This window comes from Protopterus annectens, chromosome 2.part0 (genome assembly GCF_019279795.1).
Source record: "Protopterus annectens isolate FY-2018-M chromosome 2.part0, PAN1.0, whole genome shotgun sequence".
NCBI classification, from domain to species: Eukaryota; Metazoa; Chordata; order Ceratodontiformes; family Protopteridae; genus Protopterus; species Protopterus annectens.
Window position 1 is genome coordinate 724,829,838 of NC_056728.1, and position 25,707 is coordinate 724,855,544.

Consider the following 25,707-nt stretch of genomic DNA (forward strand, 5'->3'; position numbering starts at 1 on the left):
AATACTTGGCATATAATTAAAATAATCCTATTCACACTGTTACCTTTTGCAACATAAGAATAACTGCAGCACACTGTTTGTTACAAGTACAGCACAATAATATAAAATACAGTCTGTCTCAGCAACTCTGTGAACCTAGGTGCAAGTTGTGCTATACAAACAACAGAATAATTGATAGTGTGGTTTCACAATAAAAACACCAATTTGTCCTAAACCTGATCACACAGCTGGGTTACAGCAATCTTGATATTCTTAAACATATCAAAGCTACTATCTGCTTTGAATAACACTATTACAATATTCAACATCATTTTAATATGAAAACTGCACACATTTCCAAGAAGCATATCAGCAATCCTAAATATGCCATTTCTAGAGGAGGAGGAGAAAACTTTAGGTAGTGATTCCAACTGATACAAGTACTTTTTAAAACCCACTCCAGGATATCTGATACAGGATACAAACAGTTGTGATGACATCTGACTTTTATATATCTGTTTTTGAAGAAAATAGGCTCTGAAAAAATAAATCTGCTTAATTAATCTGTCAGTTGTAAACTGAGCTGCAGGAGTTCGCCTAACTTCTAAAGGCAAGTAACAATGAGTGAAAAAAGTTTTTGCTCTGTTAACCAAAAGAATCAAAATAAATCTGAGTTTAACTCGCAATCTAGAACAATAAAATAAGTGACCTAGCCTCTTGCTAAAAACTTTACTGCAAAATAACAAAGATGCAAACACTGATTTATCATTTTTTCCAACAGAAAATGTAAACAGGAACTGATTTGGCAGTGTATGCTACTTTTACACAATTTAGACAAAAATAAAAGTGCCCTACATTCATCGATTAAAGCAAGAAGAAATGAATTCCCCTGAATTTTATTTTCCATTTAGTGTTACAATTTTAATGAAATCAGAAACTGCACAAGTGTGAAACATGGTTGAAGCAGTAAAATTATTTTAGACTTTGGCATGTATTCTGCTCCATACTTTGTTTTATTTGTCCAGTGTTACTTTTAAAATACATACAATTTTCAATTCCAGGTAAAGCAAATACATTTCTGATGCATCTAACAAAGAAATAAAGCATTGCATTGTTCAGGGCATTACACTTAATCATCGTCTGGAAAAAGCTGAAATGAGTGAAACAATTCAAAATTTACTACCTTCTGGCACATCTAGTGTGTGCCTGTGGAGCCCTTTTTAGCCTTTGTGCATGAATTCTGCTCAATGTGCAAGCAACAGTCCTGCAGTTCTACAGTGGACATGATGCTATATGCCTTCAAGTTTGCCTTGCAGTCAATAAATCCAAGGTACATACCCAAACCAGTTACAGTCCGGTGAATAGTTAGTGTAATGTACTGCTGTGTTAATGTGCTACAGAAGTCTCTTAGTCATCATCAAAATTCTGCTGTAGAAGGAAGTTGGCAGCCAGATTTTCATTCTTATCACAAGCAAAATATGCCTGTATAACAAGTGCTTCTGGGAAGCCTAATGCTTTCAGCTGCAAAAAAAGAAAGAAAAGATAGTCACTTCAGGTTTAAGTACTTCTATACTGCTAGCTTCTTTCTAGGCTTAGAAGTTTGGCCTAGTAAGCCTGCTATTTTTTTAGTTTTATAAAGAACCTTACTGGGCATTAATAGTGACTGAAAGCAATTATCTTCAAAACAACTGTCATAATTTTATTATCTTTCTTACCACACAAGGATTTCACATTTGCTAACTGTAAAATTTCATATACAGTGTAAAATATGTAAAATTCCATATATAACTAGTGTCTGGTAATACATAATACATTCAATGTAAATGCCAATCAAAAATATTAAAACCTCTTGAAGCAACGTGTTTACAGAAAGCCTTTTTCTCTTTGTTGAATTATTTTCAAACTAGTTTTACAACTGGAGACTGTACCAAGGACACTCCATTCATAATACATTTCTACATTATGTGTCATCAAACTGCTGACTCGTGGGGGAGTTAATATTTAGTTTTGCTTGTCTAGTAAATAACATAATTCTACAAATGTATTATCTTTTGTGCACCTTACTGAACTGACATTTAAATTCCCAATTAAAACCTTTCTGTGCTGCACTAAGATCTTCTTTTCAATAACCACTCAGACAACAAACAGAACAATGAACGTTTTAGTTTAGAGATTAGTAAATGTCATCTTAAGGAGCACTTAAGCAAAAATATTATTGTGAATAGGTAAATTTTAAATAACACTGAAATTTCATATTGTGCAACACCCTTTTTCACTTTAAAGCAAGATCTACGAGTTCACCTCATTTTAAGCCTGGTCATCTCTACATGGCGTGCACTCAAAACTGTTATCCAGCTATTATTAAATTTCCTCTATAAGTTATGTTTCAGTAACAAATTAAAAAGCCACATTAACAATTTGTAATAGACTTCTTATCTGGTGGCAACATATTTAAATAAAGCCAGATTCACATACACTTGCTTAAATCAGAAAATTGTGTGTACACTTCAGGCTAAAAAAAAATAAGTTATGTACTCACCATAACATTCCATCTGAGTACTGATTCTTCATTTGTCTTCAACCTGTGGGTTCCCAGATCCGTATCGGATCTGACTTGGCAGCATATCCAGCATCTGATCCAAGCTCAAAGTTCCTCCTCTTACCCATAATGCTGCTGTCTCCTTCCTCCCTTCAGATCGAGTTTGCTGCCCCAATCCAGTACCATTCACCTGACCAAAAAGAGACTTGTCCGTACAAGAAACCAACAAGGATAACAGGCACCCTATGGTGACCACCTCCATAATACTTAGGAAGCACCAACAGTTCACACAAGGCCAGGGGAAGGAGGGAGGGATGGTTGAAGACAAATGAAGAACAACTACTTCTTTATCTGAAGGAGTTGTCTTCATTTGGTCTTCAACCTGTGGAACAGAGTCTCCAGCTACCAGATACTTGAGAGGCCCTCATGGAAGGATATTCCGGAGCATGGTGGAGCCAAAGGATGCCCTGTTCCTGGGTACAATGTCCAATTTATAATGTGAGATGAAGGTATAGCATGAAGACCAAGTGGCCACAGAACAAATATCATCTAATGACACCCTGGACCAGAAAGCTGCTGATGTGGCCATAGACCTGGTGGAATGCGCTTTCACCTGACTTGGCAGGGAAATCCCCCTAGCTGAATATGCCTGAAGATACATTGAGAAATTCAATGGGCAGTGGTAACTTTAGAGACTGGTTTCCCTAAAAACGGTTTGGAGTAAGAAATTAAAAGTTGGCCAGATATACAAAAGGCTTTTGTCATGTGCAAGTAGAAATGTAACTGTCTGTGCACGTCTACTAAATGCAATTTGTATTCTCCCTTGTTTTGAAAATTTGGAAAGAAGACTGGGAGGTTGATTACCTGACTAATGTTGGCCTCTGAAACTACTTTAGGTAGAAAGGATGGATTAGTACACAAAGACACCCTGTCCTTAAGAAAAATTATATAAGGGGCTTTGATCGATAGAGTTGAAGTTTTGAAACTCTCCTGGTGGAAGTAATGGCAACCAGAAAGGCAGTGTTCCAGGATAGAAATTGCATATCAACTGAAGCCATAGGTTTAAAGGGAGGTGAGACTAAGGCTTGAAGTACTAGGGCAAGATCCCACGGGTGCGTAGGGTCCTTTACTGTGGGTCGAAGAAAGGTACCTTTGAGGAAAGCCTTACAAAGCTTTGAAGATGCTAAGGAAGCCATATTATCCCCCACATGATAATAAAAAATTGCCGCAAGCTGAACTTTGACTGTAGAAAAACTGGCACCTTGTTGAAAAATTACAGATAAAAATTCCAACACCGCAGAAACTGGAGCCATGGAAGGATCTAATGCACACTGAGAGGCCCAGATAGGAAAAAAACATTTCCATTTGCCGGAGTACAATTTTCTAGTGGAAGACTTATAAGCCGCCACTAGAATTTTTTTGATGGGAGAGGATAATCTGGGAGTCCTGACTATTATGGGAAATGCAGCAGCCAAGCTGTGAGATTTAGACTGTCCAGGTCTGGATGGGGAAATCCCTGAGGGATGAGAAATGAGATCCGGAACTGGATCCAACGTCCATGCGGAGCCACCAGATGAGACCTGAGAGAAGGAAACCAGACGGCGAGGTCAGAATGAGGCAATGAGGATAACTAAGCTCCCGAGCATGTGAGCTTTCAGAAGAAATTTTGATATTAAGGGAAGAGGAGGATAAACATACAGAAGACCTGGGGGCCAAGCATGAATCAGAGCATCTCTGGGGGCTTCCCCTTGAGGGGGATTCAGAGTGAAGAACTCACTGCATTTTGCATTGGAAGGAGAGGCAAATAGATCGCAGCAAGGCTGACCCCACTTGTGAAAAATCTGTTCTGCTACTGAAGGATTCAGAGACCACTCTTGAGGTATCAGAACAGATCTGCTGTACCTATCCACTAGAATGCTGGACCTCCCTGGAATGTGCATTGCCACCAGAAAACGGCCGGTGGAGATCGCCCATCCCATATCTCATGGCCTCGTGACATAGGGGATATGATGTGGTCCCCCCGTTTGTTGATGTACCAGACCACCGACATATTGTCTGTCTGTATAGCAATCATTCCTGAAGGAAGATGGGCATGGAAAGCCTGCAACGCTAGAAGCACTGCCCTCATCTCCAGGATGGTGATATGCAGATTGGTCTCGTAGGGGGACCTTGTGCCTTGAAATGTCCTTCCCGAGCAGTGCCCCCCCCCCCAACAGGGAGGCGTCCGTAGTCACTGTGGCCATGGGAAATGGTGGGAGAAAAGGACGCCTCCGAACCAGGTCCAAGGAAAGAATCTTCCACTGAAGAGAGTCCCTGCACACTCAAGAGATTCGGACATGGTGAGTCAACAGAAGATCTAACAGGGACCATTGTACTGAAAGTGTCCACTAAAGGATCCGCATGTGAAGATGCGCCAAGGGCAAGAGACGGATCATGGCCGCCATGGACCCCAATGCCGTTAATACTATTTCTGCTGTCGGAGACTGAGTTTCAAGAATGCAAAGCACATGTAGCTTCAGACTGTGTATTCTGTCTGGAGTGAGAAACACTCTGGTTCGAATTGTGTCTAATCGTGCCCCAATGAAGTCTAACTTTTGGACAGGGGTCAGAGATGATTTGTTGAGACTAACGGTAATGCCTAACCTTTGGGCTAGAAGAAGAAGAAAAGAATCCTTCACTTGACAAAGTTGATACCCAGAAGAGGCAGCGAGGAGCCAATCAATGATTGGGATCCAAGCCCTCCAACAGCATCTGTCCATCTTGATATGATTGCACGCATCCTGGAGGTCGATCGAGCACAACCAATCATTCTCCTGCAGGAAGGGCTGGATAGACTGAAGGGTGACCATCCGGAATTTCGCCTTGGGAACAGACAGGTTCAAGGTGGACAGATCCAAAATGGGTCTTAGGTTCCCCCATTTTCTTTGGCACTAAAAAGAACCTGGAATAAATACCTGATCCAGAGTGGTTTAGGGGGATGGGTTGGATGATTCGCTTTCTTAGCAGCTTTGCAATTTCCAGTGCTGCATCTTCCATGTGCAAGGGTAGAACGTCCGGGAGGTTTTGGGCGGTGAAGGTGGCTCGAGGAAGGGGACTGAATAGCCTCTGGATATAATTTGTAACGCCCAATGATCTTTTGCTATGGACTCCCACTCCACTAGGTGCAACAAAAGATGGCCCCCCGACTGCCTCCAGAGACGAGCAGTCAGGCAACCCTTCAGGGTTGCTGAGCGGGTCTGTCCAAGAAAGTTTCTAGAGACCTGTAATTTCTCAGACCTCCTCTGCCTCTAGGGTGACGTCTATCAAATCCCCCTCTGCCCCTGGGGGAAGGTGAGTCCTGAGTGTCTCGGGGAAAATTCTAAGATTTCCGAAACCACATCTTCTTGGTCCCTCACTGATTCCTACAGAAGGATCACTGAGAGGACGAGAAGCAGATCCCGATGGCAGACAGAGTCTTCCCATCCTTCTCAGTCTGAACTAAAGTCTCATGTACCAACTTCCCAAACAGGGAAGAACCATCATACGGGGCATTGGTAAATAACATCTTGAAAGGTTCCAAAAACTGACAGAGCCAGAGCCAGGCGTGTTGTGTCACCTGATGGCAGTGCCTGTACCAGCTGCCCTAGCGGCTCCTTCAGTTGCATGGACAAGGAGGTGCACAGAAGTGTTTGCAACTGATTTTAGAGTGGCCATACGAGCGGAGAAAATCTTCTTGTCCTCTGTCGACATGGACTCTGGGGTTGACTCAATGATCTCCTTTAACTAGGTCTCGCTGCAGCAGAATCACATGTGCTGTGTAATTCAGCACCCGAACAGAAAAGGTTGTTAAAGCGTACACCCACTTCCCGAAATTGTCGTTTGCCCTTGACTCTCGGTCAGGAGGGTGGACCGTAGAGCTCTCCTGAGTCAGCTCCTTCCTAGTGGCAGCTGCCACCACCATGGCATCAACGGGGGATCCCTTATTCCAATATACTCTGGGGGGGATCAAGACCTTATCAGGACGTTTGGGAATGGGCTCCACCGTGGCTGGTTCCTTCCATGCCAGTGATGTAATGAGATCCACTAAAGGATCTGTGGGAGGGAACATCTAGGAAGTAGAGGGTCCTGTGCCAAATGCCTCGAGGAATACCGATTCGTCCGAGGTAGGTTTTTGGCCAGACCACTCCCCTCGCTGGCGAAGGAGTTCCATGATGTCTCTGAAAGAGACATCCTTGGGGGGTGACCGGGGGGAACCTTCCCCTTCCTCCAAATCGGTGTCTTCAGTGAGAGACTCTGGCAGGGAGTCTAAGTGCCTCCTTTTGCACATACATTTGTGAGGGATATCCTCAGTGGGGATCTCTAGGGAGGACTCGCCAATGTCTTGCTGTTCCCAAGCGAAAGCTTCCTGAGGCAAAGTGGAGGCAGGCTGTCCCTGAGATGGCAGAATGACCAGAACTGCACCAGAAACAGAGGGAGTCAGGGTGGAGTCTGAAGACAAGATGGTCAAGGGTCTCAAAGAAATCAAGAGAACCCACTCCTCCACATCGAAAGCTGAAGGGGAATGGACATCCTGAGAAAGGACAATAGGAGCCGTCACTTTCTGACCCAATGGGGGAGTCAGAGCCAAACATCCAGGTGCCAAGATACCAAGGGGAAGGCTGCGCTCAGACACACTCGGAGCCGACACCAACCCCTGGGACCCAATACCGAGATGACAGCTGTGAAAGCTTGCCAGATCCGAGTCGGACCCAACCTGGTCAGATCACAGCTGGTGTCAAGGTACAAGGTACTGTCAGTGCTGGCCCCTCGACAATGAGTCTCCTTGGATCCAAGAGCTCCGAAACTGAAGATCGGATCAGAGAAGGAGTAATCAGGGTGAAAAAGGGCTGAGTGCTCCCCGCTCCAGAGCGAGAGGGGCAGGCAAGACTCCCATCTGTATCTGACTGTGGATGAAATTTCGCATTATCCTATCCATCTACGCTTCGCTAAAACTCCTGGTGGAGCAGGAGGAAGAGGTGACTGACACCAGCCTGGAGGGGCAGTGAGGAGAAGCCTGAGCTGGTGACTGGATCTGGGGCTCCTCCAGCTCTGGAGAAAACCGAGGGAATGGAGCTGGAGAGACTCTGGTCTCGTTGCCAACCTAGTCTTAGGTGGCGGGCCATTTGAAGCTGTGCAATATGGGGATTGCTTCTTTGGCCTATTCCATTTTGAAGTTTTGCCTCCATCCCTGGGCCAGTGGTAGGAGTTTGAGTCCCAGAGGCCGGGGAAGAGGTAGCGGCAGAAGCCAGGGGCGCAGGGACTTGAGTCCATGAAGAGGGAAGAAGGCCCTTAAGGATGAGTTTGTCCCTCCTGTCCTTAAGTGCCCAGGATTAAACCCGGCACAGATGGAACATGAGGTTTGGAGATGGGCTGCCCCAAGACACACTACGCACAGTATGTGGCCATCCACTGGGGAGAGCTTATGGCTACACTCTATACATTTTCTGAAGCCGGGTTTGGGAGTGTCAGGCATGTCCCAACCTCAGGCCCAGTGCACTCACAACCAAACAGACCACACACGCAAGGGGAAAGAAAGAGAGAGAGAGAATTTTTTTTCAAATTCCTCGCTGCCTCAGTGGCATTTTGAGTTATCTACTAAAGTAACCCGGTACTAACCAGCTTTCATAATTTCAGACTCACCCCCCCCCCCTCCTGTGACAGCTGGCTGGCTGAGCATATCTGCAGAGGGAAGCCCAAGGCCAACTCCCTATCCCATGATGCACCTTGATCTTCCCTCAAATCTTGTTTGCTGCCAACTGTCTACCTATGACTATTAATATGCTATCCTACGAACTGGATAAGAGACAATACACCATAAATAAAAGTCTCGGTCCTCAAGTAGACTGGATGGGGGTTCGAGGGAGGGACGTAAGAATGAAGACGAAATGAACAATTCACATGGAACATTATGGTGAGTACATAACTTCTTTATGTGAAGTTGTTCTATCTTGCTGTTTACTGATGGATAGCATCCCAACCACCATCTTTCTCAGGTGGCTCATAGGAGAATGTTCTTTAGAGCAGTGGAACCAAAGGAAGCCCTGTCCCTGGAGGCCTTGTCTACTTTGTAATGAGTGATGAAGGTATGAGGCCTTGACCAGGTAGTTGCTGCACAAACAGTATCTAATGGTAACTTAGCAGAGAAGGCTGATGAGGTAGATACAGCTCTAGTGGAGTGGGCCTTTATTTTTTTGTTGTAATGGAGCATTCACTGAACTGTAAGTGAAAGAAATACAATCTAATAACCATTTTGACAAAGTGACTTTGGTCACTGGAGCACCTTTTTTTGATTCTGAAAAGGAGACAAAGAGCTGTTGTGTTTTTCTGAATTGTTTGGTCCTGTCCAAATAAAATTGGAGTTGCCTATGAACATCAAGTTTGTGCAGCATGTGTTCCATTTTATTTGTGTATTTAGGGAAGAAAACGGCAATTCAATAGATTGGTTGAGATTTGTCTCTGAACAAACTTTGGGTAAAAATGATGGATTAGTTCTGAGTGAGACTCTGTCATTATGGAAAATCACATAAGGAGGTTCGATGGTCATGGCCTGTACCTCAGAAATTCTCTGAGCAGAAGTGATAGCTATTAAAAATCTGGTCTTCCATGAGAAATAGTTCAAATCACACGATAAGGCTAGTTCAAAAGGAGGTAATATAATCGCGGAAAGAACAAAATTTATATTCCATGGCATGGCTGAAGTTTTGACGGGTGGTCTCAAATGAATAGTACCCTTGAGAAAGGCTTTAGAGAGTCGATGTGACATGACATTAGAACCCTGGACACCAAGATGAAAGTTCGAGATTGCTGCTAATTGAACTCTAATAGTAGCTGTAGCGGCCCCTTCATTGAAAGGTTTAGTCAGAAACTCCAGAATGGATGAAACTGAAGCTAGGTACGGATCAATATCATTCTGAGATGCCCACATAGAAAATCTCTTCCATTTGCTAAGATATAACTTTCTGGTAGATGATTTATGAGAGGATATTAAAATATGTTGAGCCTCGGCTGACAGGTTGTGAATCTTGGCTATGTTTGGAATTGGAGCAGTCAAGCTGTCAGTTTGAGGGAGTGAAGCGAAGGATGAAGAGCCCACAATGAATGGGTCAGAAGATCCAGAACCAGGTCCAGGATCCAAGGTTCTTCCAATAGATGAGGCTGAAGGAAGGGAAACCAAATTTGACGAGGCCAGTAAGGGGCTATTAAGATTATGGTTCTCCCCAGAGTCTTTGCTTTCTGTAAAACTTTGGGTATTAGAGGGAAAGGAGGAAAGGCACAAAGGAGACCCAAAGGCAAACTGTGCGCCAATGCATCCCTTGGGGCATCCCCCGGCGGGCGGATTAAGCAAAGTAGCTGCTGCATTTCATGTTTGTTGGGGTTGCAAAGAGATTGCAGCAAGGCTGGCACCATCTGTGGAAGATCCTTTCCGCTATTTGTTTCTTTAGGAACCACTTGTGAGGCAAGAGAATTGCCCAGCTTAGCTTGTCTGCTATCACACTGGATTTCCCCGGGATGTGCGTTGCTATCAGAAAGCGCTGGGTGGAAGTTGCACACTGCCATACTCTCAGGACCTCTCGACACAGGGGATAAGATTTGGTTCCTCCTTGTATGTTTATGTACCATTCCCAGAGGGAGACAGTCTTGAAAGGACTGCAATGCTAGGAGTACTGCTCTCATCTCCAGAACACTGATATGCAGATGAGCCTCATGCTTCTTCCACGTGCCTTGGGCTGTTCTTCCCTGACAATGCCCCTCCACTCTATCAAGGACGCGTCCGTGGTCACCATGGCTATAGGAGTGGGTAGAACAAATGGACGACCTAGAGTTACTTGTTGAGAGGTCACCCACCACTGAAGGTCCTTCTTGCATGTATTCATTATTATGATATGGTGTGACATTGGAAGTTCCTGAAAGGACCACTGAGAGAAGAGGAGCCACTGTAGTACTCGCCTATGCATCCGACCCAGAGGAATGGCAATGCTCACTGCTGCCATCGTTCCTAGCAATCTGAGTACCATTGAAACTGGGGATTTTGTCTTTGGAAGCAGGTCTAGGATTTGTTTTTGTAAAAGACAAACTCTTTCTGGAGGAAGGCTTATGGTCATTGTGACTGTATTTAGTTCTGCTCCTATAAAAATGGTTTGTTGTGATGGCGACAAGGCAGATTTTTCTGAGTTTATGGTAATCCCCAACTGATTGCAGAGATTTAAAGTTGTGTCCCTTGCGTGTATGAGATGATGTCTGGTGATGGCAGTGAGGAGCCAAACGTCTAGGTATGGAAATACCTGGAATCCCAAACGTCTCAGTTGAGCTGTGACTACTGCCATGCATTTGGTTAACACTCTGGGGGCTGTAGTGAGACCAAAGGGCAGAGCGCAAAATTGGCAATGACCGTCTCCCAGCCGGAAGCGTAAATGATCCCTGGATGACTTATCCATTTTTATGTGGTAGTATGCATCCTGGAGATCTATCGAGCACATCCTATTGTCTTTCCCCAGAAAGGGGAGTACTGCCTGTAGCGTGAACATCCAGAACTTTGTCTTTTTTACCGATTTGGTTAGTCTGCTGAAGTCTAGAATAGGTCTCCAGTCCCCCATTTTCTTTGGAACCAAAAAGAACCTTGAGTAAGTTCCGGATCCTCTCTGGTCTGCTGGGACTGGTTGGATGACTCTTTTTTGCAGCAACCTTTGGACCTCTATGGCTGCTTATTTCTTGTGACTGGATGGGAAGTCTGAGATTTTTTTCACAACAGGGGGCGGTGTGGCAAAGGGAATTGAGTATCCTCTGGATAAGATACTTTGTACCCAGCTGTCTTTTGTTATTTTTAGCCAGATGTCTGGGGACAAAGAAAGGCATCCCCAGACTGCCTGCAGAGATGGACAGAAACCCCAACAGCTACTGAACCCTGCAGGGTATCTCCTAGTTCCTTCAGGAGATCCCTTTGTAACCTACTGAAATGTGTGAGATAGTTCAGCGATCGAAGGACGAAAGCCACTGAACTACACATATGCTTCTCATATGTGTCCATGATCCTGGAATCTTTTTTAGTAGGATGAACAGATGTAGAATTTTCTGATAGTTCCTTCTTGGTGGCCACTGCCACCACCGTGGCATCAACGGGCACTCATTTAGTTAGAAAGGTTTTGTCTTGAGGGCAAGTTATAAATTTATTAGGCCTCCTGGGAACAGGGTCTGTGGTATCCCAGGACTCCCATGCCCTTCGAGAGAGTAACTCAATCAACTCATCAAAGGGTGGAGACACCCACGAGGTGGAATGTTCAGACCCAAAAGCCTTCAGGAGGACTGACTCATCATCAATAGGCTTAAGGGATTTCCAGCCACTCCTCTGTTTAAGAATTTCTAAGATATCTGTGAATGAGATATCCTCTGAGGGGGACTGTGGGGACCCTTTTGACTCATCTAAGTCAGTATCCGAAGTGACAGATTCCTGTAGGGAGTCCAGATGTTTCCTCTTGCTAAGTCTCTTCCTGGGAACCTCTTCAGTGGGAGCTTCTGGAGAGGTCTTGGAAGAGCATGGCTCACCCAATGGGGCTTCCTGAGGCTCAGAGTCTCTATGCTTTAATGGAGCGTGTGTTGTAGTGGTAGACACTGGTGCTTTAAGGAAGGGAGCTGCTGGTACTGACAGTGTGGTTCTCGGTGTGGACAATACCCTCCTCATGGGCTCGAAGGCCCCTTGGTCCCGACGCAAGGAATTCCCTGGATCCGAGGATACAAGGGACTCTCTCAGCACCAAAACAGAGGGCTCTGAGCCAGAAGTCGGAGCCAAGCTCACTTGAGCCAAGGCCCCGAGAGGCAAAGTCGGAACTGACAAGTTGGTTTGACTATCCTCCCTGGACCAGACTGGTAAGCATCAGCTCTGAGATCCCTTGGTTGGCACAGAAGGTATCAGGGCAGAGTCAGGGCCGACAAACCTAAGGTAGGTGTCGGCCCTGAGGGCTCTACGATCATCAGTTCTGAGCTCTCCGGCTCTGAAACTTCGAGGGAGATTGGAGAAGGAACAGAAGACAGTGGGGGAATTTGTGTCGGCTCAGAAGTCCAAGAGGTCGGTGCCAATAACATTTTTGCAAGCGCCAGTATCTGCAGAAGACTCTTCATCACACGATCCACATCCAAATCAGAGAGTCTACTTGAGGCCCGAGAAGAATGTGTGGATGAAGCCTACTGTAAGATGGGGGATTTCAATGTAGGGGATACCAGCTCCAATGTCAGAGACCGGCTCCTAACCAAAACAACAGTCGGCTCCGTTGGCTGTGGAGCCGATGTTGAAGGTTTACTTGATACAGTTTTTGGAGTCTATGGGCTTTTCCTTGGCTCCGAAGAAATAGAAACGTCTTTGAGTGTTTGTCATACTTATCCAGTGTTTCTTGGAAAGAGGATTTCAAAAGACCTCTATCCATAAGTTTCCTCTTCCTCTCATGCAGCACTCTAGCACTAAAAAGAGTGGCATATTGAACAGCTTTCTTGTAGGTGCATCTCATCTAAACAATAGACACAGTCAGTATGTCCATCAATGACGGACATCTTTTGCCCACATCTTGGGCATTTTTTAAAACCCAGACTTGGATTTTTCTTTCTCTTGATGAGACATCCTATAAGTAACAGAGAAAAAACCTCTATATATGTAAAAAAAACCCACTCAAATATCTACAGTCTCTAAGCTATATATATATATATATATATATATATATATATATATATATATATATATATATATATATATATATATATATATATATATATATATATATATATATATATATATATATATATATGGGTCACTATTGTATTATCGAAAACACAAGTCACTAAATTGTGTTTCCGATAACACACTTTAGCGAAAGTGCATATTGTCGAATATGCACTTTCACTAAAGAAATCAACATAAAAAAAGAACAATTACATTAAACAGTGTTATGCAGGGGGGGAAGCCCCCCTGCCACCCCATGTGAGGGACTGTGCCCCCTCCCACACCCAACTTTATTATTCTCACTCCGAATATTCCCTTATCCCCACTGTACTATGATGTCAGCGTTAGTTGTAAATCAACACTATATTTTGATTTACAACTAACGGTGCATGCAAACTGCATGCTTTCCTCAATTTACCACTCTCTAGTTAGCGAAAGTGCATTTACGATAAAATGCACTTTTGCTAACTAGTGTCCGCCGAAACACGGTTTTGATAAACCATGTTTCGACAATTTAACAGTGACCCATATATGTATATATATATATATATATATATATATATATATATATATATATATATATATATATATATATCAACACAGTACACTAACTCTTAATAATTCATTATCTCTAAGCAGTGTTAATTATCCCAAACAACTAAGCTAAGTTATGTAAAATATCTAATTATCTGAATATCAATATACTTGCCCTGTAAATAAAAAGGGCTCTAACTCACACCACACAACTATGTAAGACGAAATATGAGCTGGGGAGAAACTAAAGGCCTAAAAACGCAGCCACTTATCTAAGTTATTTAAACTATCTAAATATCTAGCAAATTACCAAGAATACACTAAGAGAAAGGCTTAACTACTATATAAAAAAAAAAAAGGGGGGGGGCTTATTACTGAACTATCTAATTTAAGCCTTTTAACAAGTTTTAAAGAAAAAAAAAACAATAACTTTCACTGGCCAGAGCTGGTGAACGTCCGATCAAGTTGCAGCGGCAAACGAGATCTGAGGGAAGATCAAGGTGCATCATGGGATAGGGAATTTGGCCTCAAGTGGTTGAAGACCTTGAGCTTTTGCAGTTGGCCGAGTAGGAGCTGAGGATTGGCTCTGTACCCATCAGCAAGAATGAATGGAGAGATAGAACAACTTCACATCATCTGTTCACCATTCCTAAAGGGCTTTGTTCTATCATGTTCTGTCAAATCTGTCAAACCTGAGTTACCGGTGTGCATACAAGTATGTAGAATCTCTTCTCCTTTATTTTTAGGATAGAAAATTAAAAGTTATGTACTCACCATAACTAGGCATCTGTGTTGTCCATTTTCTTTCTTCCACAACAAATGGGTTCAAATCTGATACTCAGATCTGACTCGATCGCATACTCTAGACTTTGGATCCAACTTTTGACCTCCTCCCTCTACCCATAATGCCCTTATCCATTCTCAATATCTCACGTTGAGATTGTTGCCATTAAGTCCCTATAACTAGACAGAGAAGGGATAGGTGAACGAACAGGACTCCAACCCAGAACTAAATGTTCCAATAAACAATCCAACAGGTTCCTCCAGAAATTTTAAGTATGGGGATGGATGGGAGGGAAGTTGAGGAACAATGAAAATGCACAACACAGATGCCTACTTATGGTGAGTACATAACTTTTAAACCTAATGTTGTCCTTTTCATTCTTCCTCAACAAATGGGACAGAGTCCTCAGCTATGTTGATCTTGGGTGGCCCTCATGGAAGGATATTCCAGAGTCCCACTGAGCCAAAGGCAGCTCTACTTCTGGATATTAGATCCAATTTGTAATGAGCAACAAAGGTAAGTGCATTGGACCACGTGGCTGCTGTACAAATAACATCAATAGAGGTTCTTGACCAAAATGCAGATGAAGTAGCCATGGATCTACTTGAGTGGGCTTTAGGTGTTTTAGGTAGGGAAATGCCTTGCTAAGAACAGATCCAAGAAATGCAATCTGTTATCCATTAAGCTAAAGTAACTTCAGAAACTGAATAACCCAGTCTATTTGGTGAGAAGGAAACAAATAGCTAATCTGGCGTTCTGATTTGCTTTGTCCTGTGTAAATGTAAATAGAAATGTAACTGTCTGTGCACACCTAGGAGGTGTAGCATATATTCTCCTTCATTTGAAAAATTTTGAAAGAAGACCCGTAAATGAATGGATTGGTTAGTGTTTGATTCAGAATCTACTTTAGGTAAAAGGGAAGCATTTGTTTTAAAAGCAAGCTTATCTTTAGGGGAAAAAATGTAGGGAGTCTTTGAAGAAAGAGCCTGGAGTTCAGAAATTCTTCTTGCAGAAGCAACAGTTACTAAGATGAATGTTTTCTATGAAATAAATTTTAGATAATTTTTTTGCTGAAGGTTCAAAGGGTTTTTGAGTTAGAACTTGAAGCATGACAGTCAGATCCCAGGGAGGTGAAAGGATCCTTTATTGGTCGTCTAAGGAGAAAAATGCCTTACACAGTTTGGAAGAAGCCAAAGAATAATTAACAGATTATATGAGAGACCACTCATGAGCCATCAGAATGGACCTGCTTAATTTGTCCGCTAACACGTTGGCTTTTCCTGGAATATACATTGCACCTAGGAAGCTGTGTGAGGAGATTGCCCATTGCCACACACTGCAAAGAGGGTAAGTCTGGGCTCCTCCTTATTTGCTGATGTACCAGAAACCAGACACACTGTTGGTCTTAACTGCAATAGTCTCTAGAGAAAGAGCATTGACTGTTATCTCCAGGACATTGGTATGTGAACTGGTCTCTTGGGGGGGGTCAAATGCCTTGGACTGTCCTTCCCATGAAATGCCCCCCCCCCATTTGGAGTAATCTGTAGCCACTGTGGCTATTGGGGAGTAAAATAAAAGGTCGACCTAGATAAATGTCGTCTGACTGGATCCACCACTGGATGTGTTGTTTGCAAATCAGAGTAAGCTTGATTGGAAAAGACAGATGTTATCGAAGAATAGTTCATTGAACAGCTACAGTCTATTGAAGCACAAGCATATAGTAAAGTGCTAAAGGAAGTAGGACTGTTGCTGCTGCCATAGACTCCAATGCTTGAATAATTAACCTGGCTGTAGGAGATGGGTAGGAAAGGATCTAATGAACCTAAGAATAAACTCCAGGCTGGTGTCAGCTTTGATTTGGCCAAATATATTGTTGTTCCAAGTGAGTGGCAAATCTGGAGCAAATAGTCCCTGGATTGTTGAAGGAGACCGGGACCATTAGAAACCTTGACTTTTTCACATACTGGTTTAATTTGATCAGATCCAAAATTGGTTGAGGCCCCTGTCTTTTTGGGCACTAAAAAGAAATGTGAGTAAGTTCTGAGTCCTATTTGGTCTAGTTAAGACTTCTTGGATGACACTTGTCTAGCAGCTTTTGAATTTCTTGTGCTGCTGCCATCCTCTGGCTGGGTAGAATGCCAGGAAGCTTCTTTCTTTTGAAGAATGGAAGCTGGAAAAATGGAATGGAATAATCTCTGCATATTATTTTTAGCACCCATGAATCTTCAGTTTTATCTGCCCAGGCATCTGGGTGCAGGGACAATTATCTGCCAAATACCTCCTGAGGTGGACAGTCGCACAGCACTTCAGGAGCACTGGAGAGGTCCGTCTGGAAAAGAATTGCAAAAAACCCGATTTTACAGGCCTTGTCTGCCTCATGTCTACTATTGGAACTGCCTCCTCTGTCTCTGGAGGAGTAGTCCCCATGCAAATCTCAAAAATGTCCCTGAGGTTTGCCGAACCACATTTTCTTACTGCCTCTTTGATTCCTAGAAAAGATTCCTTGAGGGGTAGAAAACTTGATTCCCACAGTAGACAGAGACTTCCCTTCTTGTTCACTGTGGTTAAGCATTTCTTTAACTTATGGATCAAATAAGGATGTACCATCAAAGGGAGAGTTGATGAAATAAGTCTTAAAAGGCTCAGTGAAGTTGCACAGTTGCATCCAGGCATGTCTCCTTAGGGTAATGCCTGAACCAGCAGCCCGTGAGGTGCATTCAGCTCTTGTGAGAAAGTAGCCTCATGGAAGCATTGGAAATTGACAAAAGAGTGGCCAATTGAGATGATGATGATCTTTTGAAATCCTCTGCAGACATAGACTCTAAGAGAGAATTTGATAGTTCCTTAGTCAAACCTCTTTGTAGCCTTGTGAAATGTGTCAAATTAAGAGACCTCAAGGCAAAGGCTGCTAAGGCAAAGACTTGCTTTTCAAATCTGTCTAGCACCCTAGACTCTCTGTTTGGCAGATGGACAGAACAGCTCTGTTCTGCTACCTTTTTCTTACTGGATGCAACCAACATAGCATCTATTGGGATTCCTTTGTTCTAGTGGGGCTATCCTTACAAGGAACTAAGAATCTGTCAGGTCATTTTGGAATGGGTTTGATGGTATCCAGCTCTTTCCATTCCCAGTGGAAAACTAAATCCATGAGGTCATCTGCTGGGGGATAACCCAAGACGTAGAAGTCCAGAACTGAAAGCTTCCAAAAACACTGATTCCTCTGGAAAAGGATTGTTGGAAGACCAACCAACTTTCTGTCTGAATATCTCTAATATGTCTCCAAAGAAGATATCATCTGGTGGCGATCTGGGGACCCTTCACCTTCATCGAATTCAGTATTCTCTATGAGAGATTCTAACAGGGAATCTATGTGTCTCCTCTTGCAAGCTCTCATCCAATGGATGATCTCCGGCGGATGTTCAGGGGAGGTATGTGAAAAGAGAGGGGGAGTTCCTGTCTGGCAACTGACTGGAAGCTAGTTGGAAGTGGCTGTCCTTGTGGAATAGGCCTGATTGACTCAGAGCTTGGAAATAAGGAGGGGATAGGGAGTGGATCTGAGGGATGAGAGGCCAGTTCTCTAGAAAGAGAAAAACCCCTTTCCATGACCTCGAAGGCATATGGGTCCAGAGAAGCTGTGGCCAACCGCACACGAGCTGAGACTTCCAGTACAGGTAAGCTCACGACTTCTACTGGATCTGTGCCTCGAAGATGGAACTGGACCTGAACTGTCCAGTGCCAAGGCTGTGAGGGGCAAGGATGGGTCCGATAACATCGTAGTAGATCCTGACCCTATGGACCCGATGCAGACAGTTCAGGGTTTGAGACCCAGAAAAGATGTTGAAGCAGCAGGAAAAAGACCTTTTAAAATTAGTTTGCTGCGTCGCTCAGCCAATGCCCTGGAATTAAAAGCAGAGCAAATATTGCAGTTAGTTTTCAGATGGGTGGCACTGAGACAATAAATTGTGGGCATCCGAGTTTGGAAGTTTATGCCCACAAGAACTGCATTTCTTGAATCCTGTCAGTTTTTCAGTTATGACAAGAGAGATAAAATTGAATTGACAGTGCTATTGTAAAAACACTAAAGGGAACATGAGGAGAAAAACTTTTTTTTTTTTTTAAAGAATTAGAAAGGAAGGGAAGAAAAAAAGATTACCAGCAATGGTAATCAAGAAAATATCCTGTGTTACATGGTAAGGAAGAGAATACCAACTATGGGGAAAAAAAGGAAAATACCATAAATATAATATCGAACCTCACGCTACAGCATAACATTAAGAGGGAGGTTGAGAAACAAAGGAAAGAAGAATTATTTAGGCAAAGATACCAAAATCCCTTATGATGTATGAGTTGGGTCTAAAGTCTAGAGTATGCAGCCAAGTCGAATACAAGGATTGGCTCCGAACCCATTTGTTGAGGAAGAATGAAAAGGACATCATCAGATCTGGGAGACTGACTACTTGATTCAAGGTAAATTCAGAAACAACTTTAGGCATGAATGGTGGATTGCTGTGTAATGTATCCCTGCCCTTGTAAAAAAACAAAAAAACAGGGTTGGCCCACCATGACAGCTTGCAGCTCCAAGACTCACCTTGCAGATATCGAGAGCAATGAGTAAAACAGACTTTCAAATAATGAACTGTAATCTTCCTGACAGGCAGGTTCAAAAGGAGGCAAGTTCAATCTTTCAAGAACAAAGCTGAGATCCCAGGAAGGAGAAGTTTACTGTCAAGAGGGGTCTCATGTGCAACACTCCTTTCATAAACTGTCCGACCACAAAAAGAGACAAAAGAGGGAGCTCCATGAGCATACAAGCTGAGATGGCTGCAAGATGTACTTTGATAGCAGCATTTGACAAACCATCTCTATGCATCTCACATAACCATTTCAAAACCAGAGGGGTCAAAACCCTTTTGGGACCACTGCTATTGGCTAGGCACCACCTTGAAAACCTCTTCAACTTGTAAATGTAACATTTTCTACATGCAGGTTTTCTTGCCTTCTTAAATACCTAGTGCACATCCTCATGGAACAAGTGCCTAAAGGTACCAAAATAGAATCATCCAGGCTCTCAGCTGCAATTGCTCTAAGTTGTTGTATATCATTCACCCCTGATGCTGTGCGAGAAGATGCAGTCTGTGAGGACGTTTGTGGTAACTCTCTCTGGCCAATTCCACTGAAAGGCAGAACCAATTTTGCCTGGACCAAAAGGTGGTTACTACAATAATCTTAGCTAATTTCTGAATCTTTAGAAGTTCCTTGGAAATCCTTAGGAATCAATGGAAAGGGTGGAAATGCATACAGGAACATTCCAGTCCACGGGAACGATATAGCTGTTGTCTTCAAAGTATGGTTGTAAGGATGTACTGAACAGAATTTTTTCAGTTGTCTGCTTTGAAAGGAAGCAAACAGATCTATTTGGGGTGTTCCACATATCTGCATCAATTTCTGGAAGATCTCTGCATGCAGCCTCCATTCGTGAAGGTCTGTCTCTCATCCGCTTAGCCTGTCTGCAGTGTTTTGGTCTGTCAGAATGTATGAGGCCTGAAGAGTAAGAGCACACTGCAAAGCTAGTTCCCAGGCCTTCACTGCCAACAGACAAAAGAGTGTGTGACCTTGTAACGTCTTGCTCGTTGTGGTAACACGTCATGAAAGTGTTGTCTGTGACCATTACATGAGGTCCATAAGATGTGAAGAAATTTTAAGGCATGAGTCACTGCCAACATCTCTTTTATGTTTATGTGCTCTGGTATGTCCTGAGGAAACCACAAGCCTTGCACTTTAACTCCCCTGACACTGCTCTCCTTACAAAATCTGAACAGTCCTTCTGGACACATTGGCCTGCAGTCTGAAGAGAGAAAGAATGCTTGCTTCTGAGACAGTTGATCCTTCCACCACTGCAGTTCCTGATTTACAAATCCCAGTACCAGGCTTGGTTACTAGAAAGAGACATCCTTTTGCCATGAAGAAATAACCATTTTCTATTTATCATGTGGTTAATTAGATGAAGCCAAGGACTTTTTATTTAAGCAGACAGCTGTGTAGACGACAGCTGGGTCAGCAGTTAAAAGAAAAAAAGACCTGTCATATCAGTGGAGACCCTGTACCTTCCCTAAGCCTTTTTATGGACTGCTGAATAGTTACTGGTATTTTTCAGGGAACTTTATACATCTTTCAAGGGATGGTAAAAGAGAAGGGGGCTAGCCACAGAATTTTGTATCTTGTCCTGTATAAGATCATATAACCTGCCTAGCTCTGGGGTAGTTCCCAAATGCTCCCAATCAAAAACATCACTAAATTTAACAATGATCTTAGGAAACGTGAACACTTGTTTGGACTTAAGCTCAGGTTCACCTTCCAAAAAAATCAGAGTGACTGGACTCAGCATCAACTAGGAAATCACCATTGTCCTCATCTGATTCCTCATCAACAAGAAAAGCCTGCAGCCAAACTAACACTAGAGCCATGTCTGGGAACACAACCACCAGATTTAGCTGTCTGCTGAACATTTTAAGCGAAGGAAACCACATCAGCCTTATAAAGAGCTATAATATAATTATCAGCGGTATAATGAAGCTTCAGCGGTGGTGCAGCGGTTAGCATTGTCGCCTCACAGCAAGAGGTTCTCCCGTTCGATTCTTGGCTGGAGTGCCTTGTGTGTGGTTTCTGCATGTCCTCCCTGCAGTCGAGCGACATTTACAGACATGCAAGTAGGTGCGCACATGAATGGGTGTGCCTTCTTTGAAGGCTGGGCATTGGGCTGGCAACTTGGCACCATAAAAATCCACTGCCAATCATTAGCAGACCGGCGTTCAGCTGTGGCGACCCCTAACCGGGAAAAGCCAAAAGACATTACTATAATGAAGCTTCTGTTTCTTTTTCTTGTGAACTTCACTACTACATAAAATATCTGGGGAACAGAGTATTATGGCTGGCAAGGAGTCTCTTACCCCGGACTACTCCTGCAGCTAAATGGTTTGATGTGTTATCAGTTTCGCCTTTATTCTCACTGATGGGTCAGCTCTGATGTGTCAGATCCGTCTCGGCCTTTACAAAAGCTGTAGGACTTCAGCAAAGCTCATGGGCATCCTTTCCTACCCAGAAAGCAATTCCCCAACTTTCTAAGATCTTGTTTGCTGAGCTGTGAGAAAGATCTTCTAGCAAGCTCTGGGCTAAGGTTTTGCTATCGTTTACTACTTTTTATATCTTTAGTCTTATTATTATCTTTGTAACTTAGAATTAAAATTTATTCACTAGTTTAGTGCCTTCCCTAACTTAGTATAAGTTTTCCTTGTTAGTTTTTCTCCTTTCCATCTAACTTACACTGTTTTAGTCAGAGCCTTTCCCCTCCTCTTATTTGTTGGTAGTGTTTGGTAGTTTCTTCCTCTCCCTTTCCGGTTACCATCTGTTTTAGTTAGAGGGTGGTTATCCAAGTCTGTTTAAGTTAGAGGACTTATCCCACCTTTCCTGTTACTGTTGTTGTTGTTATTCAAAAAAGCGAGGTCTTTTCTTTCCTTATCTTTCTTTACCATTAATTAGTGTGTTGTGCTTCAGTTTTGCTAACTAATTCTTGACCAGTATGTCTCAAAAAGAAGGCAAGTCCTTATGATTCAAAAAATGTGACAAGTGCAGTAAAAAGATGCCCCTCAGTAACTAACACACTTTGAGTGTACTGTTTGGTAACTCATCTACAGGAGTACTGTTCCATATGCCACGCTTTCAACCAGACAGCACTTATGGAACAAAAAAAAAAGTTGATCTTGAAGGGGTTATTGAAACCCCCATTTTCTGAGGCTATTTCTACTGAGCCCTCCTCTACAAAATTGGATAAGTCTGATAGAACAGGAAAACAGCCTTCTCCAACTCCGAAATCCATGTCGGAGCCAAAAGCCAAACAACCGAAAGTGTCTGCTCCGAAAGCACCTAGACAGCAGACGGCAACCTCCGGAGCACGGACTTCATTGGAGCAGAGATCTTCAGCTCTGAAATCCTCCATTGACCCCCTCAGCTCCGAAAGACCCATCGGAGACGACTTCCATCCTTGCAGCTGATTATTCCTCAGCTCCCTTCGCCATCATTCTTGACCAGATCCAGATCTCCAACATTGTCCATCAGGTCAACTAGGAGCCTCTCAGACAAAGATGTGTATAGAGTGGTGCAGAGGCTTCTCAAGACACCTGCCTTGGCCAAGCTTCAGTAAGATCAGACTCATCTTCCCCCTTCAGCGCCTACTCCTCTGATCTGTCCTTCGGTTTCAGAGCTGGAAGACTCCGATATCTTAACTGGTGTCTGTATCAGGTCTGGGGCCTGTTGGCTCCTCAGATCCGGTGTCTGCCCCGAGCCTCTCAGCCCAGTCGCAGCAGGAGACCTCTGGGATATGACACTCACCGGTCGGGTCCTTAGAGCCAGCTTCGGTCTCCTCGGATCCGATCTTGTCTCTTAGGGCCTCAGCGTGGATGGGTTCAGCTCCCACCTCATCTTCAGAGCTTCTGTCTTCTGCTCTGCAGCCTCTTTCGGCCCCGACATCCATGTTGTCATGTCCGGGGAGTTCTTCGGAGCAGGGACAGACTGCTTTCAAAATTATGAGGAGGGTGATGACTGCTCCCCAGTCTCAGACACAGTCCTCCTTGGAGCTTCCTCCCTTGTTGCCGCAGGTGTATATAACCTCCTCAACCCCATCCACAGGACCACAGAGATCCCAGGCCTCAGGATGTTCCCTAGGAGACTCCCCCTGTACGAAACTTCCCCAGTATACCCCACTGTGGAAGTACCTCAGAAGAGATCATGCAAGAGAAAACATCTAGACTCCGCAGAGGAGTCTGTCACTTCAGATACCAACCTCAATGAAGCAGTCCCCACAGTAGCCTCTTGAGGACGTCTCCTTTGGAGACATCCTAGAAATTTTAAAACAGAGAGGTGACTGGCAGTCCTTGCCTCCTTCGGCCGAATGAGTCTGTATATCCGAAGGCCTTCAGATCTCAGCCTTCAACCTCTTGGGTGACACTGCCTTCTGATGAGCTTATTGAGTTAATCTCTCTCGGAAGGCTTGGGAGAGCTCAGATTCCATAGAACCCACTCCTAGGAGGCCAAGCAAGTATATTACAGCTCCTAAGGACCAAACCTTCCTTACCAAAGGTGTAGTAGTGGATGCCATGGTTGTGGCAGCTGCCACAAAAAGGAACTTTCCGAGATCAGTTCCTCTATCCATCCTCCTAATAAGGATTCCAGAACCATGGATAGATATGGAAGTTCATCTTCTAGTCAGCGGCATTTACATTACGAACACTGAATTATCTCAATCATTTCACCAGACTTCAGAGGGACCTGTTGAAAGAACTATCAGACTCCCTTCCAGGGAGCTGTGGCTGATGCTGTGGCAGATAAGGTCGAAGCACAGCTCGCTACCCTCAGTTCGGTGGTCAACTCGTCCCATGCGACTCATTTCATATGCAGCAGATGGAGTGTGTAGGGAAGTGGGTTCAGGACTCTCTATTACAAGGCAGGCCTGGATGCCCCTTTGAGATTTCGCGGAGCCCTTTAAGACTTCCTTTGTTAATGCTCTCTTCGATGGCTCATCTCTCCTTGTGCCGAAAATAAAAGAAATGCTAACCCAGTGTGAACAAGAGGGTAAAACCTTGTCTGCCATTGAAGTATGTTTTTCCACACCCATCAGACCATTTCCAAAGGGTCAGAGAGGTAATGGAAAGATGTGGTTCAAGAAATCACAAAGGTCTTACCAGGACATACAAAGTGGTAGTTCCCCCAGAGGCAGATGGGGGGGGGACAATAGTGGAAGATACCACCCTCGTGGCAGAGGAAGCCTGCAGAATCAGGGCTCCAGAGAATCATTCTTTGGCAGATCCTTTCAGCTGTCTTGAAGGAGTGCCCAACTTCTCACCTCTGGAGGCAGTTGGGGGACGACTGTCGCTGCACCTAGAAACCTGGTGAGACAAACAATGACAAATGGGTGCAGGACATAATATCCAGAGGTTACATCATTCCCTTCTCTTTCCCCAGTCCCATAAACAAGTCAGTTTCAGATGTTCTACCCAGTCAAAAGAACAAGCAACATTAGAAATTCAAAAGTTGCTAAGAAAAAGAGTAATCCAAGAAGTCCCCACAGCCCAGAGAGGATCTGGAACTTACTCAAGATCCTTTTTAGTTCCAAAGAAAACAGAGGACTGGAGACCAGTCTTGGATTTCAGCAACTAAACAAATCTGTGAAGAAAACTAAGTTCCGGATGGTGACACTGTAGTCAATACTTTCATTCCTGGAAAAAGACAACTGGATGTGCTTTATAGACCTTCAGGATGTGTACTACCACATCCCAATGAAAAGATGATCCAGAAGGTTCTTGCGCTTCCGGCTAGAAGCCAGTCACTTCCAGTTTCGAACTCTGTCCTTTGGTCTCACTAAAGCCCCCAGAGTGTTCACCAAATGCATGGCAATAGTGGCAGCTCACCTGAGATGACGAGGATTCCGAGTGTTTCTGGATCTGTACAACTGGCTCTGACCAGGCATCTACTGCTACAAGCCAGGGACTATACACTCCAGCTTTGCTCCTCCCTACGCATTACCATAAATTACAACAAATCTGCTCTAGAGCCATCTCAAAAGTTACATTTTATAGGAGCAGAGATCGATACAACCACGCTAATAACAAGGCTCACTCACGATAGAGTGCACGATCTTCGTTTACATGTGAGATTGTTAATCCAGAAAACTCAAGCCAGTGGAAAACCAGCGCTAGAAGTTCTGGGGAAGATGGCAGCATCTATTGTACTTATTCCTCTAGCTTGCCTACATATGAGGATACTTTAATGGTTACTTTCCACACAATGGTTGATCCTGGAATCACCAGTGTCGCACAAGATTCTCATAACCAATTCTTGCAAAAAGTATCTTGAGTTGTGGATTCACTCTCCTTCAGTATCTCAAGGTTGTCCCTTTATCACCCCTCAACCCTAGGTCACTGTGACCATGAACACTTCCAAAATAGGGTGGGGGGCATTATCTGGGGGAGACAGTCCAAGGCACCTAGCAGGAAAATGAGGCTCACTTGTGCATAAAAATCCTGTGGCTGAGAGCAGTGCTCTTGGCGTTGCAAACATTTCAGAACGCTCTCCCTCTAGGAACGATAACAATTCAGT

At 43.8% G+C, this 25,707-nt stretch overlaps 1 protein-coding gene across 3 annotated transcripts in view; it reads right to left on the reverse strand.

The window, feature by feature from the left end:
- Nucleotides 1-859: 859 nt before the first annotated feature.
- Nucleotides 860-25,707, reverse strand: part of RAD23B (RAD23 homolog B, nucleotide excision repair protein) — a 1,748,186-nt gene continuing 1,723,338 nt past the window's right edge. For all 3 annotated transcript variants that reach the window (XM_044061046.1, XM_044061045.1, XM_044061047.1), the window contains one exon: nucleotides 860-1,500. In XM_044061046.1, coding sequence (XP_043916981.1) covers nucleotides 1,387-1,500 — 114 coding nt within the window. In that variant the 3' untranslated portion in view covers nucleotides 860-1,386. The remainder of the gene's footprint in view (nucleotides 1,501-25,707) is intronic.